This window comes from Panthera tigris, chromosome B2, assembly GCF_018350195.1.
Source record: "Panthera tigris isolate Pti1 chromosome B2, P.tigris_Pti1_mat1.1, whole genome shotgun sequence".
Classification (NCBI taxonomy): domain Eukaryota; kingdom Metazoa; phylum Chordata; class Mammalia; order Carnivora; family Felidae; genus Panthera; species Panthera tigris.
In genome coordinates this window covers 148155555-148176797 of record NC_056664.1, presented here as the reverse complement: position 1 = coordinate 148176797, position 21243 = coordinate 148155555, and the positions used below count along the sequence as shown (strand labels likewise).

General features: G+C 56.7%; 3 protein-coding genes across 5 annotated transcripts in view; all 3 read left to right on the top strand.

Moving 5' to 3' along the window:
• Positions 1-18897, top strand: part of RPS6KA2 (ribosomal protein S6 kinase A2) — a 348407-nt gene extending 329510 nt beyond the window's left edge. For all 3 annotated transcript variants that reach the window (XM_042987516.1, XM_042987518.1, XM_042987517.1), the window contains 7 exons: positions 4141-4230; positions 6206-6364; positions 7833-7994; positions 10903-10979; positions 12849-12966; positions 16909-17046; positions 18763-18897. In XM_042987516.1, coding sequence (XP_042843450.1) covers positions 4141-4230; positions 6206-6364; positions 7833-7994; positions 10903-10979; positions 12849-12966; positions 16909-17046; positions 18763-18888 — 870 coding nt within the window. In that variant the 3' untranslated portion in view covers positions 18889-18897. The remainder of the gene's footprint in view (positions 1-4140; positions 4231-6205; positions 6365-7832; positions 7995-10902; positions 10980-12848; positions 12967-16908; positions 17047-18762) is intronic.
• On the top strand, positions 13349-16006 carry LOC122238817 (putative type-1 restriction enzyme specificity protein MPN_285). Its single transcript, XM_042987520.1, has 2 exons — positions 13349-14476; positions 14775-16006. The coding sequence occupies exons 1-2, from the start codon at positions 14171-14173 to the stop codon at positions 14868-14870; spliced, it is 402 nt and encodes a 133-aa protein (XP_042843454.1). The 5' UTR covers positions 13349-14170; the 3' UTR covers positions 14871-16006.
• Positions 18897-20893, top strand: LOC122238816. Its single transcript, XM_042987519.1, has 2 exons — positions 18897-20094; positions 20811-20893. Exons 1-2 carry the CDS (start codon positions 19027-19029, stop codon positions 20883-20885), a joined length of 1143 nt encoding a protein of 380 aa, XP_042843453.1. The 5' UTR covers positions 18897-19026; the 3' UTR covers positions 20886-20893.
• The last annotated feature ends 350 nt before the right edge of the window (positions 20894-21243 follow it).

Below are 21243 nucleotides of genomic sequence, written 5' to 3'. Positions count from 1 at the left end.
CCTGTTCTCAGGGAACCCACAAGCCAGCCACCGAGGCGTCTTAGGGATCGCAGAGCCAGAAGCTGCCGCCAACAGCCCACGTGACTGAGGAGTCTGAAGCTGGATGCGCTTCGGACGTCAGCCCTGGCCGCGGGCCATGGTATCTGCAGACGTGCAAGCGGGTCCCCACGGCTGAAAGGCGCCTGCGGGCCGAGGCACGTTGGGGAGCCGTGGCCAGCTCCTCCCGGGGCAGCCCCCGCGTCAGACACGGCCATGCCTTCTTTTCAGTAGCGCGTTTGCGTGGTTCGAAGTCACGAAGTTTGTTGTAGCGACAGATTCGGGTAAAGATGCAGGAGGGTCCTGACGAGTGTGTGAGTCCGTGTCGCCCAGTTCTTTCCGGGAGTCGCTGGGCCCGTCCACGCACACGGGCAGCTGGGCCCGCGCTCCCTGCGCCCAGCCCGCTCTGCGTCCGCGGCAGACCGTGGCGGTAGCGTTAGCATGTCTGGGCTCGTTTCCGTATGTGTATGCCGTGTGCCAACCAGAAACACAGCAGAATCAAGACAGATGTTTGACCTGAACAGAGCTTAGTTTTAGAAGGCACACTGGCGTGGAAACTTTCGTTTTTTTCCAGCCGGAAAACTCAGAGTTCTTTCACTGTGTAAGCAAACTAATTTGCCTAAGTTAATGGTACGAGAGAAGTCGTCTGCTAAATCTTACAAACGATCACACGTTCTCCTACCCCTGTTCCAAATAGGGCATTGATCCTTGGAACAAGTCAGGGAAATACTCCGCCTCGAGGGGCTGTTCAGGCCTGTGAGCCCCCCACCGCATGCTCATCATAAAGCCCTTTTCCCCACAGGAGTCAGTGTCCCAGGAGGGGTGCTTGTGGAGGGAGCCAGGGAAGGGGAAGGTGGAGATGTGCAGAGATGGAAAGGAAGAGGGAAACAATGCTGATCACCATGAGGTCTTAGGCCTCTCTTCGGTAGCCAGGAATAAAAATGCACACGAGGGGAGCCTGGCCGGCTCAGTTGGAACATGAGGGTCTTGATCTTGGGGTCGTGAGTTCAAGACCCATGAGTAAAAAGAAAGGAGGAGAGAGAGAGAGAGAGACAGAGATAGACAGAGATAGAGACAGAGAAAGAAAGAAAGAAAGAAAGAAAGAAAGAAAGAAAGAAAGAAAGAAAGGGAGGAAAGAGAAGGAAAGAAAAGAAAGGGAGGAAAGAGAAGGAAAGAGAAAGAAAGAAAGGGAGGAAAGAAAGAAAAAGAAAGAAAGAAAGAAAGAAAGAAAGAAAGAAAGAAAGAAAGAAAAAAGAAAAGGAGGAAAGAGAAGGAAAGAAAAAGAGAAAGAAAGAAAGAAAGAAAGGGAGGAAAGGAAAGAAAAAAGGGAGGAAAGAGAAGGAAAGAGAAAGAAAGAAAGAAAGAAAGAAAGAAAGAAAGAAAAGAAAAGGAGGAAAGAGAAGGAAAGAAAAAGAAAGAAAAAAGAAAGGGAGGAAAGGAAAGAAAAAGAAAAAAAGAAAAAGGGAGGAAAGAGAAGGAAAGAAAAAGAGAAAGAAAGGGGAGAGGAAGGAAGGAAGGAAAAGGAAGAAGGGAGGGAGGAAGGAAGGAAGAGTGGGAGAAAGGAAGGAAGGGTGGGAGGAAGGAAGGAAGGAAGGAAGGAAGGAAGGAAGGAAGGAAGGGTGGGTGGGAGGGAGGAAGGAAGGAAAAGGAAGAAGGAAGGAAGGAGAAGGAAGGAAGGAAGGAAGGAAGGAAGGAAGGAAGGAAGGAAGGAAGGAAGGAAGGGTGGGTGGGAGGGAGGAAGGAAGGAGGAAGGCAGGCAGGCAATGCTCTTGGTCGGTACCTCTGAGCTTCGCCTGTGGAGGGAGCCCTCCCGTGCCCGGCACTGCCTGGCGCACTGACTTAGCCCCGCAAGTGCCCAGCTGGCTAGAGCGCGGCACCGCGGACGGCTCGCTCACCGGCCGGGGTGGGTGGCCGACCCCCCAGGCGGTGCCCCGCTTGCTGTCTGCGGCCGCTGCTGGATGAGAAGGAGACAGGGTGGGCGTCCCGACGCCGCCTCCGTGTTCCGTCAGGATTACCTGAGCATCGGCTTGGGAGGGAGGAGGCCTGGCTCGCCGGCACGTATGTGGACAGTCCCTTCTCCCGTTGCCTCAGAAAGATTATAAAGCAGTATATTCTCAGAGTAAGGAACTTGAGCCACCAGCACTTTCTTGGACCAGAAGCAAGTCTAACAATGCCAGTCCCAAGAAACCAATCCCACAGGGAGGAGATTCATTCCTAGACGTGTCTAAACGGTGTGCTCGAACCTCTTTCTGGGCTCTGCCTTCCCCCAGCACAGACTGCAGCTCGCGCTCGGGGACCAGTCGTCGGGCCTCACGGCTAAGCATCTCTGTGAAGACAAGAAGATTTGTGGCTAAAAGCAGCCAGGACTTGCTGACAAGGGTTAGGATCGACACACGGGGCCAGCCCGGGGCGTGCAGCCGTGGGGACGCGGGCCAGCCCTGCCCAGGTCGGGGAGATGGTGGAGAGCCAGGAGGGCGGCCGTCGGGTCCTGCGCCTGCCACTGTTGGGCCCGGCTTCCCCTCCGGGCTGGGTGCCCACCTCCCCTGCACACCCACCTCCCCACCTCCCTGCCTTGCCTTCTGGCTTCAGGTCGGCTCCTCCGTGGGAGATGCCACAGGACTGAGGAAGGTAAAGGCCCCAGCTCCTGTCGGAGGACGGCCCCCACAGCCACCCCCTCTGGCCCTGTAGCTGCTGGCTGTCCCCCCACCCCCGGGCCACGGGCAGTAGAGAAAAGGCTTCCCACATCCCACGCCACCATGAGAGTGATCAAACAGATCTATGCTACGAATACGTTTCTTCATTATGAAATCTTCTTTGAAAAGAGATGCATCCGCCACTAATTTTTCAAAAATCCAGTAACGTATTTCAACCGTCTCCGATTTCAAAGAGAAGGTCACAGACCAGAGAGACCGTACGTCCCTGCGGGCCTTTGGAGCAGAAGGGATGCCAGGGCCCGGCCAGCTCACGTCCCACCAAGCCGTGTATTAAGGACCCCCACCCCTGCCGAATGAGCCTCCACAAAGGCTCTCCCTTGGGACGATGCATTAGCTTCTTTCCATCACAGAAGTAATCCTGGGGTCCGAGCTAGAACTCCAGTGGAGTTAAATGTAGCAAGACGAGAAAAATGTGTCAAGGGAGGGAGCTTAACTTTTTGTTTGTGTAACAACGCGTGTCACGGGGCTCACAGTCCTGGGGCACCAGGGTCCTCGGAGCTTGGCTGTGGGCTTGAGAGCCAAGATGCAGGGGTGCCTGGGTGGCTCAGTCGGTTAGGCATCTGACTCTCGATTTCGGCTCAGGTCATGATCCCAGGGTCGTGGGATCGAGCCCCACATCGGGCTCTGTGCTGAGAGTGGGGCCTGCTTGGGATTCTCTGTCTCTTTCCCTCTCTCTCTGTACCTCTTCCCCACTCAGACACACTTGTGTTCTCTCTCTCTCTCTCTCTCTCTCTCTCTCTCTCTCAAATAAAAAAAATAGGGGCACTGTTCATAACACCTCGTCCTGTCATCGGAGGCCATCTGTTTTCACGGGCGGAAGGATTTTATCTGCTAGCCCGCAACGTGGGCTACAGGTGCTGGGTTGCGGAGGCGGGGGACGTTTGCGTGTCTGAGCCACAGCGGCCGATTCAGCGTGCACGCCAGCCCCGTGCCCCCTGGGGAGAGCCATGCACTTGGCCACACTTTGTTGCCAGCGCGTAGCCGCAGAGTAAGGCTAAGAGACGCCCGGCGGCAGCCGGGGGCTCATTTTGGACGAGCGAGGAGCACAGGCCACCCACCCGGAGCCCGCCATCTAGTGGAGAAGCACCTTCCGTTACGTGGTGCCTGAGTGAGCTCCCCGAGCCCACCCCTCTCCACCCACCGCCCTGCAATAGCTTAAAATTCGCCCCTCTCCACCCGCCCTGCAGTAGCTTAGCATTCGTGTCTGAGGCTCGTGCCTGCTTTTTGTAAGTGTCGCCCTGGTGCTCGTCGGCAGGGAGGATTGCCACGAACATCCAGGCGACTGTAAGGTGTCCTGTGGGCGTGAGCTGGAGGCGAAGGGAAGGCAGAAAGGGTCCGAGCCAGCACATGCTGCCCGGGAGCCTCACGTCAGGTGCTCTGCTCATTCTAGATCATCGATAAGAGTAAAAGAGACCCCTCGGAAGAGATCGAGATTCTCCTGAGATACGGACAGCATCCGAACATCATCACGCTCAAAGACGTGAGTGAGCGTCACACGGCTGCCGTGTCGCGTGTCGGCGTGTTTCTCCGGGGGTGGCTTTCTCCGCGGTCCAGCCACTGTTCCTGCCCCCACGAGTGTGTGCCAGCCTCTGCCGCCTGCACCTCCAGGTCCCTCGGCACCTGCGAGCCCGAGTCCCCAGGACAGCGGGCCCCCTCCCAAATCAGAGAGAGTGCCATGTAAAGGGCAGGATAGCTGGTGCAGACTCTGGGCTGTTCCTGAACGTAGCAGAAACAAGAGCATGGAGTGGACGAGACGGGGCTGGGTCAGATCCGAGACCCCGGATCCGGAGCTCTGGCCCTGGGGCTCCTCCCAGCGTCCTCCACCCCTGCTGGCCTGGGAGAGGGAAGGGAGCAGGGGTCCTCCCCACTGGAAGGACACCACAGAGCCCGGGGCTGCAGGGGTGGGGCCGGAGGGGAGAGGGAGCTTTCACCCGGCCACCTGCACCCTCACACTCCCGAGTGATTCCACTGTCCCCAACCCCAAACCTTAAGATTTTGAGGCCACTTGGAGCTCCCTCCAGGCCCCGTCGGCTCCTGGAGCAGGAGGACTGCAAAATGCCGACCAGATTCTGAGGCAAATGCGAAACAGGCACCTGTGTTGACAAGAGTAGAGTAAACGCCGGCTTTGTCCCCCTGGGTCCCCATCACTGGGCCCCCGTCGCCTTCACTGCACCGTTCGGGGCTCTCTGCATTTCAGCTTTTATTTATATGTTAAGATCCACAAGTGCAAAGCGGCTAATGTGAAAACCCCCTAAGGTTTCCAAGCCAGTTCCACCCTGTTGGGGTGCGAGGTCCCCAGCTGGTGATACGTTCACAAGCACATTCTCCAAAGTAGAGGATGTTCTGGGTTCATAAACTGGAAACAAATACACCCAAATTACCTTTACAGCTTGCATTGAGCTCAGAGTCAGGCAAATCGTTTCAGCCATTTGTTCTGGAAACTCGCTGATCTGTGAGCTCAAAACTACTCGTTTGTGGGGGATCTGCCCCATTTCCACGAGGCTCTTCTCGATGCCCGGGCACGCCCGTAGGCAGGGTGGTTGTGTCCACACAGGCATGTCACGAAAAGAGCAAGGGCGGAGGAGTTTTTGGCTGTTGTGGGGTTTTTTGGGTTTTTTTTTCTTTTTATGTTATTTACCTACTTTGAGAAGGAGAGAGAGAACGAGTAGGGGAGGGGCAGAGAGAGCCAGAGAGAGAATCCGTGCTGTCGGCACAGAGCCCGACGCGGGGCTCAAACTCACGGACCGTGAGATCACGGCCTGAGCTGAAATCCAGAGTCCGACGTTTCACCGACTGGGCCAGCCAGGCACCCCTTGGCCGTGGTGTTTCTAAGTTCCTGGGCGCAAAGGTGGTTTGACGAAGCTCTCCTTTTCCGTTGCTTTCGGCCATAAAAGTGCGGCTGCCATGCGGTGGGTTCTCTGTGCCTCCCCGCCCCTCCCATTCTGGATTCTGGGGTCTGGCTACATCTTGTCTACGGTGCAGCGGGACAGAGGGCCCCTGGGGGCTGCTTGGACATGACCCAGACCTGCTGGGCCAGACCCTGCCTGCTGACGACAACCCTCCCCCCACCCCAAGTGGTGTGCCCGGTAAAGTCTGCAGAGCTCGGCCCCGGAGACCCACAGCAGCACGGTGCTGTCCCTAATTCCCCAGCAGAGAGGGGAGCGAGACCCCCACGATTCATTTCCACTCAAACCTCGCCCTTGCAAGCTCTTGGCCTCGCTGACTCATTCCCTGCTTTGCGGCAGATTATTAAAGCCGGCTTTTCCTAAGAACCGCGTCGGGTGTGACTGGAATGGCCATTGGCTCATTTTCACCAGAAGCCTTCTTTTGACACCGGCTTCCGCCCCGTCCAGGGCGGCCCTTCCCCCCACAGCAGGCTGGCTGGCGAGGGGGCGGGGTGGCCGCGGTCCCTGCGTGGGCCCTGAGGTCCGTGCGCCCCTGTCTCCGCCTCCCAGGTCTACGACGACGGCAAGTTCGTGTACCTGGTGACGGAGCTGATGCGTGGCGGGGAGCTCCTGGACCGCATCCTGCGACAGCGACACTTCTCGGAGCGGGAGGCCAGCGACGTGCTGTGCATCATCACCAGGACCATGGATTACCTCCACTCGCAGGGGGTGAGCCCGCCGTCCTCCCCGGGAGGGGCCGGGTCAGAGCAGGAACCGAGGATCGGGAGGGAGCGGGGGGGTGGGAGGGGGGGCCTCGGCTTCCTTCTGCGTCACACCTGCCCCCGCAGGGGCCAAGGTCAAGGCACATGCTGTGTCCCGGGGAGCCAGCCGGAGACATTACGTTTACCTGGACCGGTTATACAGAAAAACGTAGGTGGGCTTGGTAAAGGGGAATTTTGGAGTTTCCGTCACCTGCTCTTAGAACTGAATTCCTGCACCAACACAAAGGAATTCCGCGGGTGAAACGACAGTAAGGGCTAGGTTTCCCGCCGCCTCCCCGTCCTCCACACGCTGCTCTGCGCCCTCCACGCCTGCAGTCCCGGACAGACCGGGAGGCCAGAGCACAGGAAGGTGAAGTATCTTGCCTGGGGCTGGTCGCACAGAGGGAGTGACAGGGACAGGGTCCCGCCGGGCTCTGGGCTTCCAGACCCCGCGCTCGCAGCCCCAGGCTGCCTGGCTGGGGGTGGCCGTGTGGCCCCACGCCTTGCTCCAGCCCCCGTCCTCTCGGCCCTTCCTGCGAGGCGGACGGTGCTCCCCGGCCAGCCCCACACGTGTGGTCGTAAGCGTTTAAAATGCAGCCGCCTCCGAACAGGACGATGCTCTTCTGGGACCACACGGCAGGCCTGTTCGGTGGTCACCCGGCGGTCCGGGAGTAGGGAGCATTTTCCCAGAACCCCAGAGGAGACCCTTTGGACGATGGTTTTTCCAGACTGGCGTCTCTTGAATGAGGGGGGTGGTGGACCCAGACTCTCCTGCTCCCCTGCCCTCAGGGTCTCCGTAAACCCGGCTGGCCGCCCGCCTGTGTCCCTCCAACCTCCCTCCTATACCCCGTGCCTGGGTTTTAACAGGACAGTGCAGCTTCCAGGCCGTGTTCAGACACACACGTGTGCTCCCAGTCGGCCTCTGTCCCCTTCAGAAAAATCGCCATGTGCCCCAGGTAGCTGCTTTGCTCTGAGATGTGATGACAACTTTGGCCGATCCTGTCCCTCGTGCTTGGAGCCCCGCGGCTCCCTCGGCACAGGGGCGGCTGTAGGGCTCCTGCCGATCGCCTGGGCCTGTCCGTGGTCACACGTCCCACGTCTGCCTCGCTCTGTGGTGTGCCCGGCCCCTCACCGCGCTGGAGCGTGGTGGGCACACGATAAACACGTACCTGTAGAGGTCTTTTCATCCACATCACCTGAACTCACCGCACGTGATGCTCTCAGCTTAGGTAGCTGCTTAGTTACTGACTCATTGAAATATTCATTCGCCACCAAAGAGGTTTCTAGGGGGCCCCCCGGTCTGAGCATCAACGCGAGAGGAAGAGAGGAGGGAACCCCCCCTGCCCCCCGCAGGTCAGCCCCAGTATAAGCCCTGCTGTTCTGAACGCACCGCCCCTTCCCTTTCTTGCCCCATCCTGGGCCTGCTGCCTTTCCAGGTTGTTCATCGAGACCTGAAGCCGAGCAACATACTGTACATGGACGAGTCTGGAAACCCTGAGTCCATCCGCATCTGCGATTTCGGGTTCGCCAAGCAGCTTCGAGCTGAGAACGGGCTGTTGATGACACCCTGTTACACGGCAAACTTTGTCGCCCCGGAGGTAAGACCTCCGAGCCCGCGGAGGCACGCCCTCCCCCACTGCAAAGGGGGATCTTGCTCAAGCACCCTCACCTTACCACTTTAGTTTCCTGTTTGTCACGCTTTTCATGGTGATGTTCTCGTGTAAAATCGGACTGTGCGGTAGACCATGAGGATCAAACCCGAGTGTTTGCTGGGAGTCGCTGAGACGTGATGCGGTCGGACTGTCCTGTCACCCGGAAGGGAGCTAACGGGTCCCCTGTGATCAGAAACCTACCTACAGCTGCACAGACGGAGGGGCGGGGGGGGGGGGGCTGCGTGTCTGTGGGTCTCCTCTGTGCCAGATGCTGCTCCAGACTGTGGCCCACGGCGGACGCCGGCCGGCCGCTGTGGAGTGTCACACGAGGCCCGTGGCGACTTGCAGGGGAGGGCTCCTGGCCGGCACCCAGTGGGTCAGATGATCTCAGCAACAGCCTCGGGTACATTTCCACCTTCTCAGGCTCCCGGGGATGGTTTTGTTAGGCTCTGAAGTCACTGATGTGTTCACGAAGACAAACCCAGTTTCTTGCTTTCTAGAAACTTAGCAACAAAACCTGAGAGGCCGGTCGAGCAGGACAGGGCTGGTGGGAATGAGGGGTTAGGAAGGAGAACAGGTGGTAGGTCTGGATTCTGTGTGGATCCTTCTGGCTGCTGGTGAAGGCAGGCTGGCACCTAGTGGTGGGTCTGCGAGCTGAGAGGTAGCCCCCCCCTCCCCGCCCCAGGGTGGTGAGGAAGGCAGGGTGCTGAGTCGAGATGCAGCTGGGCACGGAGCCTACACGCATGGGACACAAGGCCATTTTTGGGTCACCCAGATGCTACCTGGGGCCCCTTTGAAATACTCTGCTTATAAGCCTCTATTGTTGCCTTATCTGATCAGAAATACTATTGATGGGGGGCGCCTGGGTGGCTCAGTCGGTTGAGCGTCCGGCTTCGGCTCAGGTCATGATCTCGTGGTTCGTGAGTTCGAGCCCCGCGTCGGGCTCTGTGCTGACAGCTCGGAGCCTGGAGCCTGTTTCAGATTCTGTGTCTCCTTCTCTCTCTGCTCCTCCCCTGCTCGTGCTCTGTCTCTCTCTCTCTCTCAAAAATAAATAAACATTAAAAAAATTAAAAAAAAAAAAAGAAATAATATTGATGGTATTGATTTTAGCCATTATGAACTATCTTAAATTGGTCTATTGCTTTACCATTTCCAAAGCACTTTCACCGGTATTTTTTTTTAAGTTTTTATTTATTTTTGAGACAGAGAGAGACAGAGCATGAGCAGGGGAGGGGCAGAGAGAGAGGGAGACACAGAATCTGAAGCAAGCTCCAGGCTCTGAGCTGTCAGCACAGAGCCTGATGCGGGGCTTGAACTCACAGACTGTGAGATCATGACCTGAGCTGAAGTCGGATGTTTAACCGACTGAGCCACCCAGGCGCCCCTCACCGGTTTTTTTTTACTTCTATCTTGATACACCGTTCGAAGTACACAGGGTGGATACTATTAGCCACACTTGATAGATTAAGAAAAAAACCAGGTTCAGTGGGTTCAAGTGACTTTTGAAGGTCGCTCAGCCAGTGGAGACAGGGCTTGAACGACGAACATTCGGTTCATTTGCGTGTGCCGGCTGGTTGGCCACCGACCGCGTTCCCGGCACAGCCCACGGTGTCCGCGTTGCAAACACGGGAAGACGGGGTCCTTGCCCTTGTGTCGAAGACAGTCGGACACAGTCCTCCATGTTTGATGCTCAACCCCGTAATGTACAGTAATCCGTGAGCATTTATGCTGCTTTCCTTACTGTTCTCAACTATAAATCTATCAGAGCATCGTCTTCCGCGGAAGTACGCAATCCTAGGACGCGTGAATTCTTCTGTTTTAACCGTCCCTCAAAAAACTAGACATAGGCTCACCACGCAGTGCGGTCACGCCCGTGTCCAGCGTTTCTGAAAGCAGAGACAGGAGCAGATATTCGCCCACCTGTGTTCTCAGCAGCCCTGTTCACCAAAGGTGGGAGCCACCCACGTGTCCGTCAGTGGCTGAATGCCTGCACAGAATGTGGCATGTTTTTCAGTGGGTTGTGAGCCTTGAACAGGAAGGACACCCCGTGCCACGCCTCAACACGATGAACCTCGAGCACGTTACGTTGTGTGTGATACGCAGGCAGAAGAGCGTAATTACTGTATGATTCCACATGAGGTCCCTAAAGCAGCCAAATCCGCAGAGAAGACCGGAGGAGGAGAAGGAGGGTGGGGGCGAGGGCTGGGGGCGGGGCACAGAGAGCCAGTGTGTGATGGGAGTTGGTTGCAGTTTTGCAAGAGAAAAGAGTTCTGGAGGTGGATGATGGGAACGCTTGAGTAACTGAACCGTACTCCCAAAACTGATTAAGATGGTAAATTCTAGGGGCGCCTGGGGGGCTCCGTCCGCTAAGCGTCCGACTTCGGCTCAGGTCATGATCTCACGGTTCGTGGGTTCAAGCCCTGCGTCGGGCTCTGCGCTGACAGCTCGGAGCCCGCTTCAGATTCTGTGTCTCCCTCCCTCTCTGCCTCTCCCTCACTTGCACTCTGTCTCTCTCTCAAAAGTAAACATTAAAAAAATGCTTCTTAAAAGACGGTAAGTTTTATGCTATGTACGTTTTGCCATAATGTCTTTAAAGTCCCTTTAAAAAGTAAGTCTTTCCTTTTCAGCTCGTGTATCAGTGGATCTGGCAAGAACTGTGGTTCCTGTGTGTGCCCTGGTCCTTGGGGAGCCCTACTGCCAGGCACCACAGTTGACTTTGCGTTGATAAACGACAGTTGCCCTGAAGACGTCCCCTGTCCCCCACCTGCCCAGCCCATCATCCCGTCGGAACAGCACGCTGGGAGCTTGAAGTTTCCTCCCCAGTGCTCACCCATCTCCTGCTTTTCCCCTGCAGGTCCTGAAGCGACAAGGCTATGACGCAGCGTGTGACATCTGGAGTCTGGGGACCCTGCTTTACACCATGCTGGCAGGGTAATGCGCGCCTCCCATGGGTGTCAGCACGCGACGGCACGCGCACCCGAGCCATCACGAGGCAGAGGTGTCGGGGGCTGTCCCGTCCGGGCCCAGGGTCAGCCCTGCCCCGTGCCAGGGTGGGGACACACACTCGCAGGTCCTGGGTGAACGCTTTCAGGCTTCCTTAGCCCTTTCGGGACAAATAAAGACCAGGGATGAGAAAGTTAGCTTTATGTTTTCTTTACATTTTTTTTAATGTTTATTTATTTTTGAGAGAGAGAGAGAGAGAGACAGAGCACAGGCAGGGGAGGGGCAGAGAGAGAGGGAGACACAGCACCCGAAGCGGGCTCCAGACTCCGAGCTGTCAGCACAGAGCCCGACGTGGGGCTCGAACTCACGCACCGCAAGATCATGACCTGAGCCGAAGTCGGACGCTCAACCAACTGAGCCACCCAGGCACCCCAAGTTTATTTAAATTTAAAGAGAGAGAGAGAGTGGGGGAGGAGCAGAGAGAGGGGGAAACACAGAATCCAAAGTAGGCTCCGGGCTCCGAGCTGTCAGCACAGAGCCCGACGCGGGTCTTGAAACCATGAACCGTGAGATCCTGACCTTGAGCCGAAGTCGGCCGCTCAGCCGACTGAGCCCCCCGGGCGCCCCTGTTTCCTTTAGGAAGCACCCGTAAACATTCCTGGTCAGACAGCACCTCGAGGCAGGCAGCCAGGTAAAGGCAGGTGACTGGTTTGCGTGGCCACCGGACGACACGCCTGCCATCACGGAAGGAGGGTCGGGTCCGCCGCGCCCCTTCCGATCCGGGGTCTGCCCTCGCCAGCTCTGCTTCTGGGCCGGGCTCTTTCCTCTACTGGCCTCACTCCCCTCACTTTTAAATGAAAAAGAAGGCACTGTGTGACACGTTAGGACTCCAGCCTTAAAGGCCTAGGACCCTACGAATCCAGAGTGGGATCGCTCTGTGATTTTCTGACACTCGCGTTGTGTGTACGTAAATCTCAGACCGCAAACTTTGCCACTAAGACCAAGTGTCATGAGATTCACGCAGAATTCCTTTTCCAGGAAGGCGTTTCTTGGCATGCCCCGGTCTATGGTGGGAGGTGATACGATAACTCACAACGCGGCAAGTGCCGACGTATTGTGTAGTGTCTCTGTGGGTCCCCGCGAGTGTATTATCCTGCCTGTTTGCAATTGAGTCTTAAGAAATTGGGGCGCCTGGGTGGCTCAGTCGGTTGGGCGTCCGACTTCGGCTCAGGTCATGATCTCGCCGTCCGTGAGTTCGAGCCCCGTGTCGGGCTCTGTGCTGACAGCTCGGAGCCTGGAGCCTGCTTCGGGTTCTGTGTGTGTGTCTCTCTCTCTGCCTGTATCCCACTCACACTCAGTCTCTCTCTCAAAAATAAATAAACATTAAAATTCTTTTTAAAAAAAAGATTCTCTCTCTCACTCTTCCTCTCCTCTCTCTCTCTCTCTCTCTCTCTCTCTCTCTCTCCTTCAAAAAACAATTTGTTTGAGAACTGGAATTGGTAATAGACCAACCATGGGTCTCAGACTTCAAATCTCAGGCTCTCTGCCACGGTCTCAACGAGTCACCGGACAAACCACCCTAACACAGTGTCCCCAGGGGTCCAGAAACGGTCCAGGGAGCTCGTGCTGGGGTCCACAGAGTTTTCTGCACTTGCCTTATTGACCTACAGCATTGGCCAAGTACGGAAGAGGGACGTAGCGTTAAGAAATAAGTAACGCTTTCCCCTGATTCTGGATTTGGAGCACGGCGGCAAAGAAAGAGCTATTCTCAACAAGGCAGGGGCAACATCTAGCTGTGAACTTCACCGTAGGTCGTACAGCAGAGGTTCATTTTACCTGAATTCTCTCATTGCACAGATTTACCCCTTTTGCAAACGGCCCCGATGACACTCCCGAGGAGATTTTGGCGAGGATCGGCAGTGGGAAATACGCCCTTTCTGGGGGGAACTGGGACTCCGTCTCTGATGCGGCAAAGGTGAGTGCTTCCCAGCGCTCTCGCTGCTTAGGGTGGGGACTGTAGTGACCGCTCCGTTTGCGAGGAAGCTAGGGGAGACCCTTCATAGAAATAACACATGTGTTTTATCTCGTAGATTTTTTTTTTTTAGCTTCTCAGTTGAAAAATTCTTTTTCGCAAAGCTTCTCACGTGTCCCACAGTCTTGGTGCCCTGGGGTTCTCCAGAGAAATAGAATCCATTGGATTCCATGTGGACAGGCAGATACAGATTCTATGGAATTCATTGGATTCCATGTAGATAGGCAGATACGGAGATAGATTTATTCTTAAGATCAGTTCATGTGACTGTGGAAGTGACATGTGATAAGTCTAACGTCTACAGAGTCTGCAGACTCCGGGAAGAGCTGGTCTCATAGCTCGAGGGCAAAGCCCTTCTGCTGGCTGACTTCCCTTTTCCTAGGGGAACCTCTGTCTTTTTAACCTTCAGGGTTTCCCCTGATTGGATGAGGCCCACCAACACCATGAAGGGTCATTACTACGAGCTGACAGATTTCAGTGTCAATCTCGTCTAAGTAAGACTTTCACAGCATCATCTAGACTGGGGTTCGGCCAAACACCGGGGACTGTGGCTTAGACAAGTTGACCCATAAAATTAACCCTCACACTTCTGGTGACGTCATGAAATGGCGGCCCTGAATGATCACAGACTGATCAAGGACAACTCTGGGACAGAGATGTGTTTCTGTTGTTTTTGAACGCTTCGCACTGGGGCTTCTCGGTAGCCTCGCCATTTGGGACCAGCCTTGTTTAAGGAAACGTCAGACTTCATCTTTTTCAGTTGAGATCATCAACTCCTCTCTAATTAAATAGTAAATGATCACTGGACCACTAGTAAGAAGGAGTATCGACTTTCCGTTTCCTGTGTTACTGTGAAATGGGTAGACGATCTGGGGTTCTGATTTCAGTGCTGCCATCATCGTCACCGTGTGACCTCGTACGGAGATGGCGGAGGGGATGGGGAAGATGGTGAAGTGGGTAGAAGAGATGATTGTGGAAGTGCTGACAGAGGTCATGGCGGAGGTGATGACAGAGGTCATGGCGGAGGTGACGGCAGAGGTCATGGCGGAGGTGACGGCAGAGGTCATGGCGGAGGTGACGACAGAGGTCATGGTGGAGGTGATGGCAGAGGTCATGGTGGAGGTGATGACAGGTTGCGGCAGAGGTCATGGCAGAGGTGATGACAGAGGTCATGGAGGTGACGACAGAGGTCATGGTGGAGGTGATGGCAGAGGTCATGGCTGAGGTGATGGCAGAGGTCATGGTGGAGGTGACGACAGAGGTCATGGTGGAGGTGACGGCAGAGGTCATGGTGGAGGTAATGGTGGAGGTGATGACAGAGGTCGTGGCAGAGGTCATGGCAGAGGTGATGACAGAGGTCATGGCGGAGGTGACGACAGAGGTCATGGTGGAGGTGACGGCAGAGGTCATGGCGGAGGTGACGGCAGAGGTCATGGCGGAGGTGACGGCAGAGGTCATGGCGGAGGTGACGACAGAGGTCATGGTGGAGGTGATGGCAGAGGTCATGGTGGAGGTGATGACAGGTTGCGGCAGAGGTCATGGCAGAGGTGATGACAGAGGTCATGGTGGAGGTGACGACAGAGGTCATGGTGGAGGTGATGGCAGAGGTCATGGCTGAGGTGATGGCAGAGGTCATGGTGGAGGTGACGACAGAGGTCATGGTGGAGGTGACGGCAGAGGTCATGGTGGAGGTAATGGTGGAGGTGATGACAGAGGTCGTGGCAGAGGTCATGGCAGAGGTGACGACAGAGGTCATGGCGGAGGTGACGACAGAGGTCATGGTGGAGGTGACGACAGAGGTCATGGCGGAGGTGATGGCAGAGGAGACAGCCGCTGGTGTCTGGTGAGCGCATCCCTTGTGTCAGACCCTGCCGCTCCCACTGCTCCCTTCCATCCACTCTGTCTCAAATGAGTATAGGAATTGTCTAGTCTGGTGGTCCCCAAAGTAGACCAGCACTCGGGTGCTGGGGGTTCCTTTGTGAGGTGATCTTGGAGGCAAGAGTGGGAGGCAGGGAGAAGGGGTCAGGAAAGGAGTCAAGTCAAGAACAGGAGTCAAGCCAAGTGCAGGATCAAGTCAAGCACCAAGATTGCAGGCAGAGGGCTTCACTGCCTCCCAGGACCTTGACGATTTCCTCCTGCCCCTTCACCGCCGTGTCTTCTACCTCATCTGGCCCCGTGCCTTTTCCCCTCTGTGTTCACCGTACGTACAACAAACCTCCAATCTTCCCCAAAACAGACACAGCCCGTGGATTGGTCTGTTGTTGCTTTACCCGCATCCTGCACGTACCGTGTAGAAAGGTATTATTTACTAGGAGATCTTGAGCGAATAAATAAAGGTCTCTCTGCTTCCATTTTTACACTTGGGAACGGGAACAGTAATACTTCCAGAACATATTTCTTGCAAGAAGTTACTAAGATGAATGTTATCAAATATTAAAAGGCATGGGATTTCTCTATAGAAGGAAAGGATATTGTATTAGTCTGTAGTATTCCTCCTTCCTGGTTTATGACCAGATCTCCTGTTGAGTGCTTCGGCGTTGCGGTATGCGTGTGCGCTAATTCATGTGTTTCACTGAGAAATGTCACGGCGATACCAGAGGAGGATGAGGAGGCTAGCAGAAGAGCATGGATTCTCGTCATGGCTCTTCCTTGGACAATTGTTCAATGGCTACAAATGTCGACATCTCCATCTGCAAAACAGGGAAAGTAATATTTGCCCTCCTTCCCCCAAGGCCAGTCCCGATGACTCTTGAGAACAGGTGCATCGAGCACATGAAGACAGTCTCATGAACGCTATGCAGATGCCGATCACAGCCGTGACTGTGTGTGCACACGTGTACGTGTATTGCGATGTGTGACATAAACGGGAGCTTTGTCTTTAAGCTACTTGGAGGACTTTTTATTGTTATTACCTTACAGTCAAATAAGAAAATTACCTCTGGGGCACTGGCTGGCTCAGTCGGTTAAGCGTCCGACTTCGGCTCAGGTCATGATCTCACGGTTCATGGGTTCGAGCCCCGCGTCGGGCTCTGTGCTGACAGCTCGGAGCCTGGAGCCTGCTTCGGATTCTGTGTTTCCCTCTCTCTGCCCCTCTCCAACACGTGCTCTGTCTCTCAAAAATAAATAAGCATTAAAAAAGAAAAAGGAAAAAAAGAAGAAAAAATTCCCTCTGTTGGACATTATTAGCCCATCGGACACATGTAATGGCTACAGATTGTCAATTCCATGGCTGGTGATTATTTATAGCAAATGTTTATGGATAGTTATACTTAAATGTAACTACACCCATTGTTTTCTTTTTAACATTTATTTATTTTTGAGGGAGAGAGAGTGCAAGCAGGGGAGGGGTAGAGAGAGAGGGAGACACAGAATCGGAAACAGGCTCCAGGCTCTGAGCTGTCGGCACAGAGCCCGACACGGGGCTCAAACTCAGGAACCTTGAGATTATGACCTGAGCCGAAGTCAGACGTTTAGCCAACTGAGCCACCCAGGCGCCCCTATGTCCAGTGTTATAACTGGTTTAAATCTGTGGGACAATCATTATTTTCGCTTCTCCCTTTGGAAGGATATCATTTTGACTAAAAGACCATTTCATTACATTATATGCACCATTTAACATTTCCACGTTTGAGTTCTCTTCGGATGTAAAATCTTTAATCCACTATAAGCCTGGAATGAGCCACCAAGTCGATGATGATTAAGATTTAAAAATCACTCACGTACTTTAAAAGCTGATCGTGAACACGTGACCCCAAAATGCTGACCATCGGCCGGAACAACGGTGAGGTTTTGCCGTGAGAGGAAACAAAGGAATTTTACTCGGGAGCCTGCTCGAATCAGCTTCGATCGGCCTCCCTTCCCCCTCCCTGTGATCTGCCCTTACAGGATGTCGTATCCAAGATGCTCCACGTGGACCCCCATCAGCGCCTGACGGCAGTTCAAGTTCTCAAACACCCATGGATCGTGAACAGAGAGTACCTGTCCCAAAACCAGCTCAGCAGACAGGACGCCCACCTGGTGAAGGTACCAACAAATGGTCAGGGGGGCACAACAGGGGGGTGGGGAGCACAGAGGCGTGGCCCTGAGACCTCCCAGTTCACCCGAAGAAATCACAGTGTGGGGGCCAGGTGGGGAACCGATCACGGGCGCAGCACGTATCCCTCATTTCTTAACTTCCACACGTTTCTTCACCGACGAGCCAGCACATGCAAAGCTCTGAATAAGCTACCACGTCTGTGAACAACCCTGAACAGCTTCATTGTGTGCGTGTGTGTGTGTGTGCACGCACCCGTGTGCATAGGAGACAGAGACGGAGAGAAAGTGGGAGAGAGACAGACAGACAAATGGGGTGGAGAGTGGGAGAGAAGGAGGGAGAGAGGGAGGTGGATAGAGTCTTACATCTCTACCAATTCAAGGTTCCAAAGCCCTTCATTCTAATGATTTTTTTAATGTTTATTTATTTTGGCGGTGGGGGTGGGGGGTGGGAGCACACAAGCAGGGGAGGGGCGGAGAGAGAGAGAGAATCCCCAACAGGCTCCACACTGCCAGCACGGAGCCCAAGGTGGGGCTCGATCCCACAGAGCATGACATCACGAGCCGAGATCAAGAGTCGGTCGCTTAACCGACCGAGCCACCCGGGCGCCCCAGCCCTCAATTCCGGATCAGAGGCCTGCAGACTTGTCTGTAGAGGCCCAGACTGTGAACATTTGAGGCTTTTCGAGTCAGGTATCTCTGTCACTACGCCTCGGATGTCCTGCCGTAGCACAGAAACGATACACAGGTGGATGGATGCAGTTGTGTTTCAGTAGAAGCTTATCTACAAGAGCGGGGGCCCTGGGCTGGGCCCCAACGCGGTCGTCTGCTGACCCCGCCGTTCACCACAACTGCTTCCCTCGGCTTCCTGGGACGGGTCCCACAGCACACGCAACGTGGAGTCTGGCTGCGCCCCCTAGGCGAGCGCGTCCCGACGCCCGCGAAAGAGACGCGAGGCTGTGGAGGGAACGCCGTCAGGACGCGGCCAGCAGCAGTGAGAGTGTCCCCCCAGGGATCAAAGGGTTTTAGTGGACAGAATAGCCGCTCCTCTAACTCACGTCTCTCCTTCGACCCTTGCCATCCGGCGATCCCAGCCTTGGTTCTCCTGACCTTCCGGTACAACTGTTCTGATGGAAGCCACGTGTCATTGCACGTAACCGCGGCAAGGCAGTGGCTTCTGGCCACCTGGGTCGTGATTCACCCGCACCCCGCTGGGCAAACCAGATAGACTGGGGGGCATCCAGAGGACCGGGGGGGGGGTCTACACCGCAGGAACGAGCAGGTTCTGCCTCACATGCTGGGCAGCGGCTGCCCGGAGCTTCTCGGGAAGGACTGGGGCCACACCACGGCCAGACGTCAGGGTCAGCCCTTTCGGGTCTCCCAAAGCCCTGCTGGTGTGGCAATGTACCGCGGCACGGGGCCTGGGACCCCATCCTGGGGTTCCGTGCGCGTCCGGAATACCCCAGGTCACAGGCCACAGGCATAGTTCGGGACTGGCGCGGGGCGGTGGACGGACGCGTTATTCACGAGGCCCCAGTGCACGTGGACCCTGCAGTGAGCACGTCGCGCCCCGTGCCCCAGGGTCCGGCAGGAAGGGCGTCCGCGCCCGCCGTGCGCGCGCAGACGAGGGCTCAGCGAGGCCGGGGGTCGGGCCCCCTCGGGAGCGGGCGGGCAGCGGGTCACCGGCCTCTTCCTTTCGCTTTGCAGGGGGCTATGGCCGCCACCTACTTTGCCCTGAACCGAACCCCGCAGGCGCCGCGGCTGGAGCCCGTGCTGTCGTCCAGCCTGGCGCAGCGCAGGGGCATGAAGAGACTCACGTCCACGAGGCTGTAGTACCCGCAGGCTCTGCAGAGCGTCCTCGGGCTCGCGGGCAGCGGCCTGGGCCCCCGCCACGGGCGCCACGGAGTGACCACCGCCCGGCCACGGGCCCCGGGCGCCTCCGCTCATTCCACGTTCTCTCGCTCCGCCTGGATGGGATCCGGCCCCGGGACCTCCCACCGCCTCCGGCCTCCCGCCTCCTCCCCCCGAGCAAAGCCGGACCGACTCGTGTCACCGCTCACCGCCCTGCTGATCGCCCGTAGGGCCCTTCGGACTCTGGAGGTCTTTTCCGATCGTGGCTTAGATCGAGAGCGACAGAGATTTTTGCCAGTTACAGAGCCGGCGACTTGGCCAGACCCGGACACCGGCGTCCTCGTTACTGGCCCGGGAGGGCGCGCTGGCTGGTTCGCCTGTTGCCGGAAGGACGGGGTCGGCACGTGGCACCCAAGACTAGGCGCCGGGTCCCCTCCACATGATCCAAAGAGCCCTTGTCCCATCTCCCCCTCGTCTCTGACTGAGGTGTTGGCTGTTCTCTCCCGGGTCGCAGACCCGAAAGCGGGGGGAGCCCGGCCCGGAACCGGCGAGCAGCATCCTTGCCTCGGAAGCCTCTTCTCACAAGAACAGCACGTCCTTGGGGAGGAGCCAGCTGCAGCCTGTGCCCCCCGACACACACACACCGGCCCGTGTCCTTGCTCCCCCCGCGGCTGGATGGCTGGCGGGGGCTGCGGGGCCGGGGTCCGCGCTCCCGCCCGGAGGTTCGGAGACAGAGCTCTAGGCCCGACAGCCGGCCACGGCCCTCTGTCAGCCCCCCGTGCTCGCCCAAAGCACCGGTTTCTCTGTCTGCTTTCCTCTCTCTGGCCCACGGGAGACCCCCTCCCCTCCCGGGGCGCCGGCAACCCTGAGCTGGAGGGAGGCAGCCAGAGGGGAGCCCGGAGGCCGGGCCGCCACGCGGGGGCCTGGAGGGGGCGGAAGGAGGCATTTCCAGGGCTACCGTGCACTTTGTGGAAGCTGTGCTTTTGTGTCGCATTTGTGTTTCTGTTCTTCAGTGACGTCTTACGTTTCCCTTGGGGTGCGTGCGCACAGCAGGGGCGCGGCGTGGAGCGCGGGGCTGGGCGCCCCTTGTTCAGGAAGGCCAGGACAGGCTGGACGCCACTGCCCAGGCGGAGGCCGGCCGTGACTCCCTGCGGCCCTGGCAGGGTGCGGGGCGCCGGTGGCCCTCAGGCAGGTCTCACCGAGAAGGCGTGTTTCCTAGTTCCCTTCCTCCCCCATCTCCGCTAACTACCCAACAAGAGCCACATGTCGCCTTCTGGGCACGACCCCTTACCTTCTCCCGGTTGTTTTCAGACCCTCACAGGTAAACGTTCTGCAGCAGCTCTCGTTATTCCACGAGCCCTCTCCTTCCCTCAGACACCACACGACATAAAGGGTGGGGACAGGTTCACCCGTCTGTTTTGCACCAAGCCTCATCAGGCATCTCTCGTGTTTCCCAAGAGAAAATGCTTTTCCCCAAGGCTAGAAAGACTTGATCCTCAACCGTTTCGTGTTAGGTCTGGATTCTTTTAATCGACTGTTAGAAACTTAGGAAAAACTGGACAGCCCTTAGGTCACAGGTTTGACCTCCTAGGTACCAACCGAGGTCATCACGCCTTCTGTCCGCCGCACGAGGTTTGCTGGCTCACTGGTTAGCTCACCGGAGGCCAATGCGCGAGGGACGCAGGCCCGAGGGGGGTGGCCCGTGTGTGCTTCCCAGGCTCCCCCGCCCCTGCCTGTCATCCCCTTCCGGGCCACCGTGCACACAGCCCCACATCCTCACTCTGAGAGCCGCAGAGGGACCCCGAGACTCACCTCGCCCAAGCCGTGCCCTGAGCGGAGACCCCAGGGCCCCCCCTGCTCACCCCCGTTACTTGAACGTCTGCCAAATACCTCTGTTTTCTCAGCTTATCCAGAACGAGGCGATACTTGAAACCGTCCGACAGAAAGTCAGCCTGGAGAAGTCAATATTTTCAGCTTAACGTCAGAGTCTTGAGCGGAACAGCCAGTGGCCGTGCTTTATAAGCAGCGGTCGTGTGCGAAGGAAGGTATCATATCTAGTTCTCCCTGTGCGGTTCACCCCCCGCCCCCGCCCGTCATGCGTGGCTCCGTGGGCTTCGCACACGCGGTGAGATCACACAGAACGAAATAGCTGTCCCCCCCGCCCCCAGTATGTAGAGTCACAGCCCCTCTGGATCCCAAAACCACAGACTTTGTCGCCAGAAAACCTACCCGGCCACTGCGGTCCCTCCGGGGTGCCCACTGTGGTTCCGTCCCACCTGGAGATCCCCCCCCCCCATTTGACAGAAACACCTGACTCACCACCCCCACCGCGAGGGC

Bases quoted from the DNA above. Each gene is read 5' to 3' on its own strand.
- LOC122238817 (XM_042987520.1), top strand. From the start codon at position 14,171: ATGGCAGAGGTGATGACAGAGGTCATGGAGGTGACGACAGAGGTCATG. The intron at 14,477-14,774 runs GTCATGGCGGAG...GTGACGACAGAG, and splicing joins TGGCGGAGGTGACGGCAGAG to GTCATGGCGGAGGTGACGAC.
- LOC122238816 (XM_042987519.1), top strand. From the start codon at position 19,027: ATGGGATCCGGCCCCGGGACCTCCCACCGCCTCCGGCCTCCCGCCTCC. The intron at 20,095-20,810 runs GCAGGTCTCACC...CTGTTTTCTCAG, and splicing joins GGGGCGCCGGTGGCCCTCAG to CTTATCCAGAACGAGGCGAT.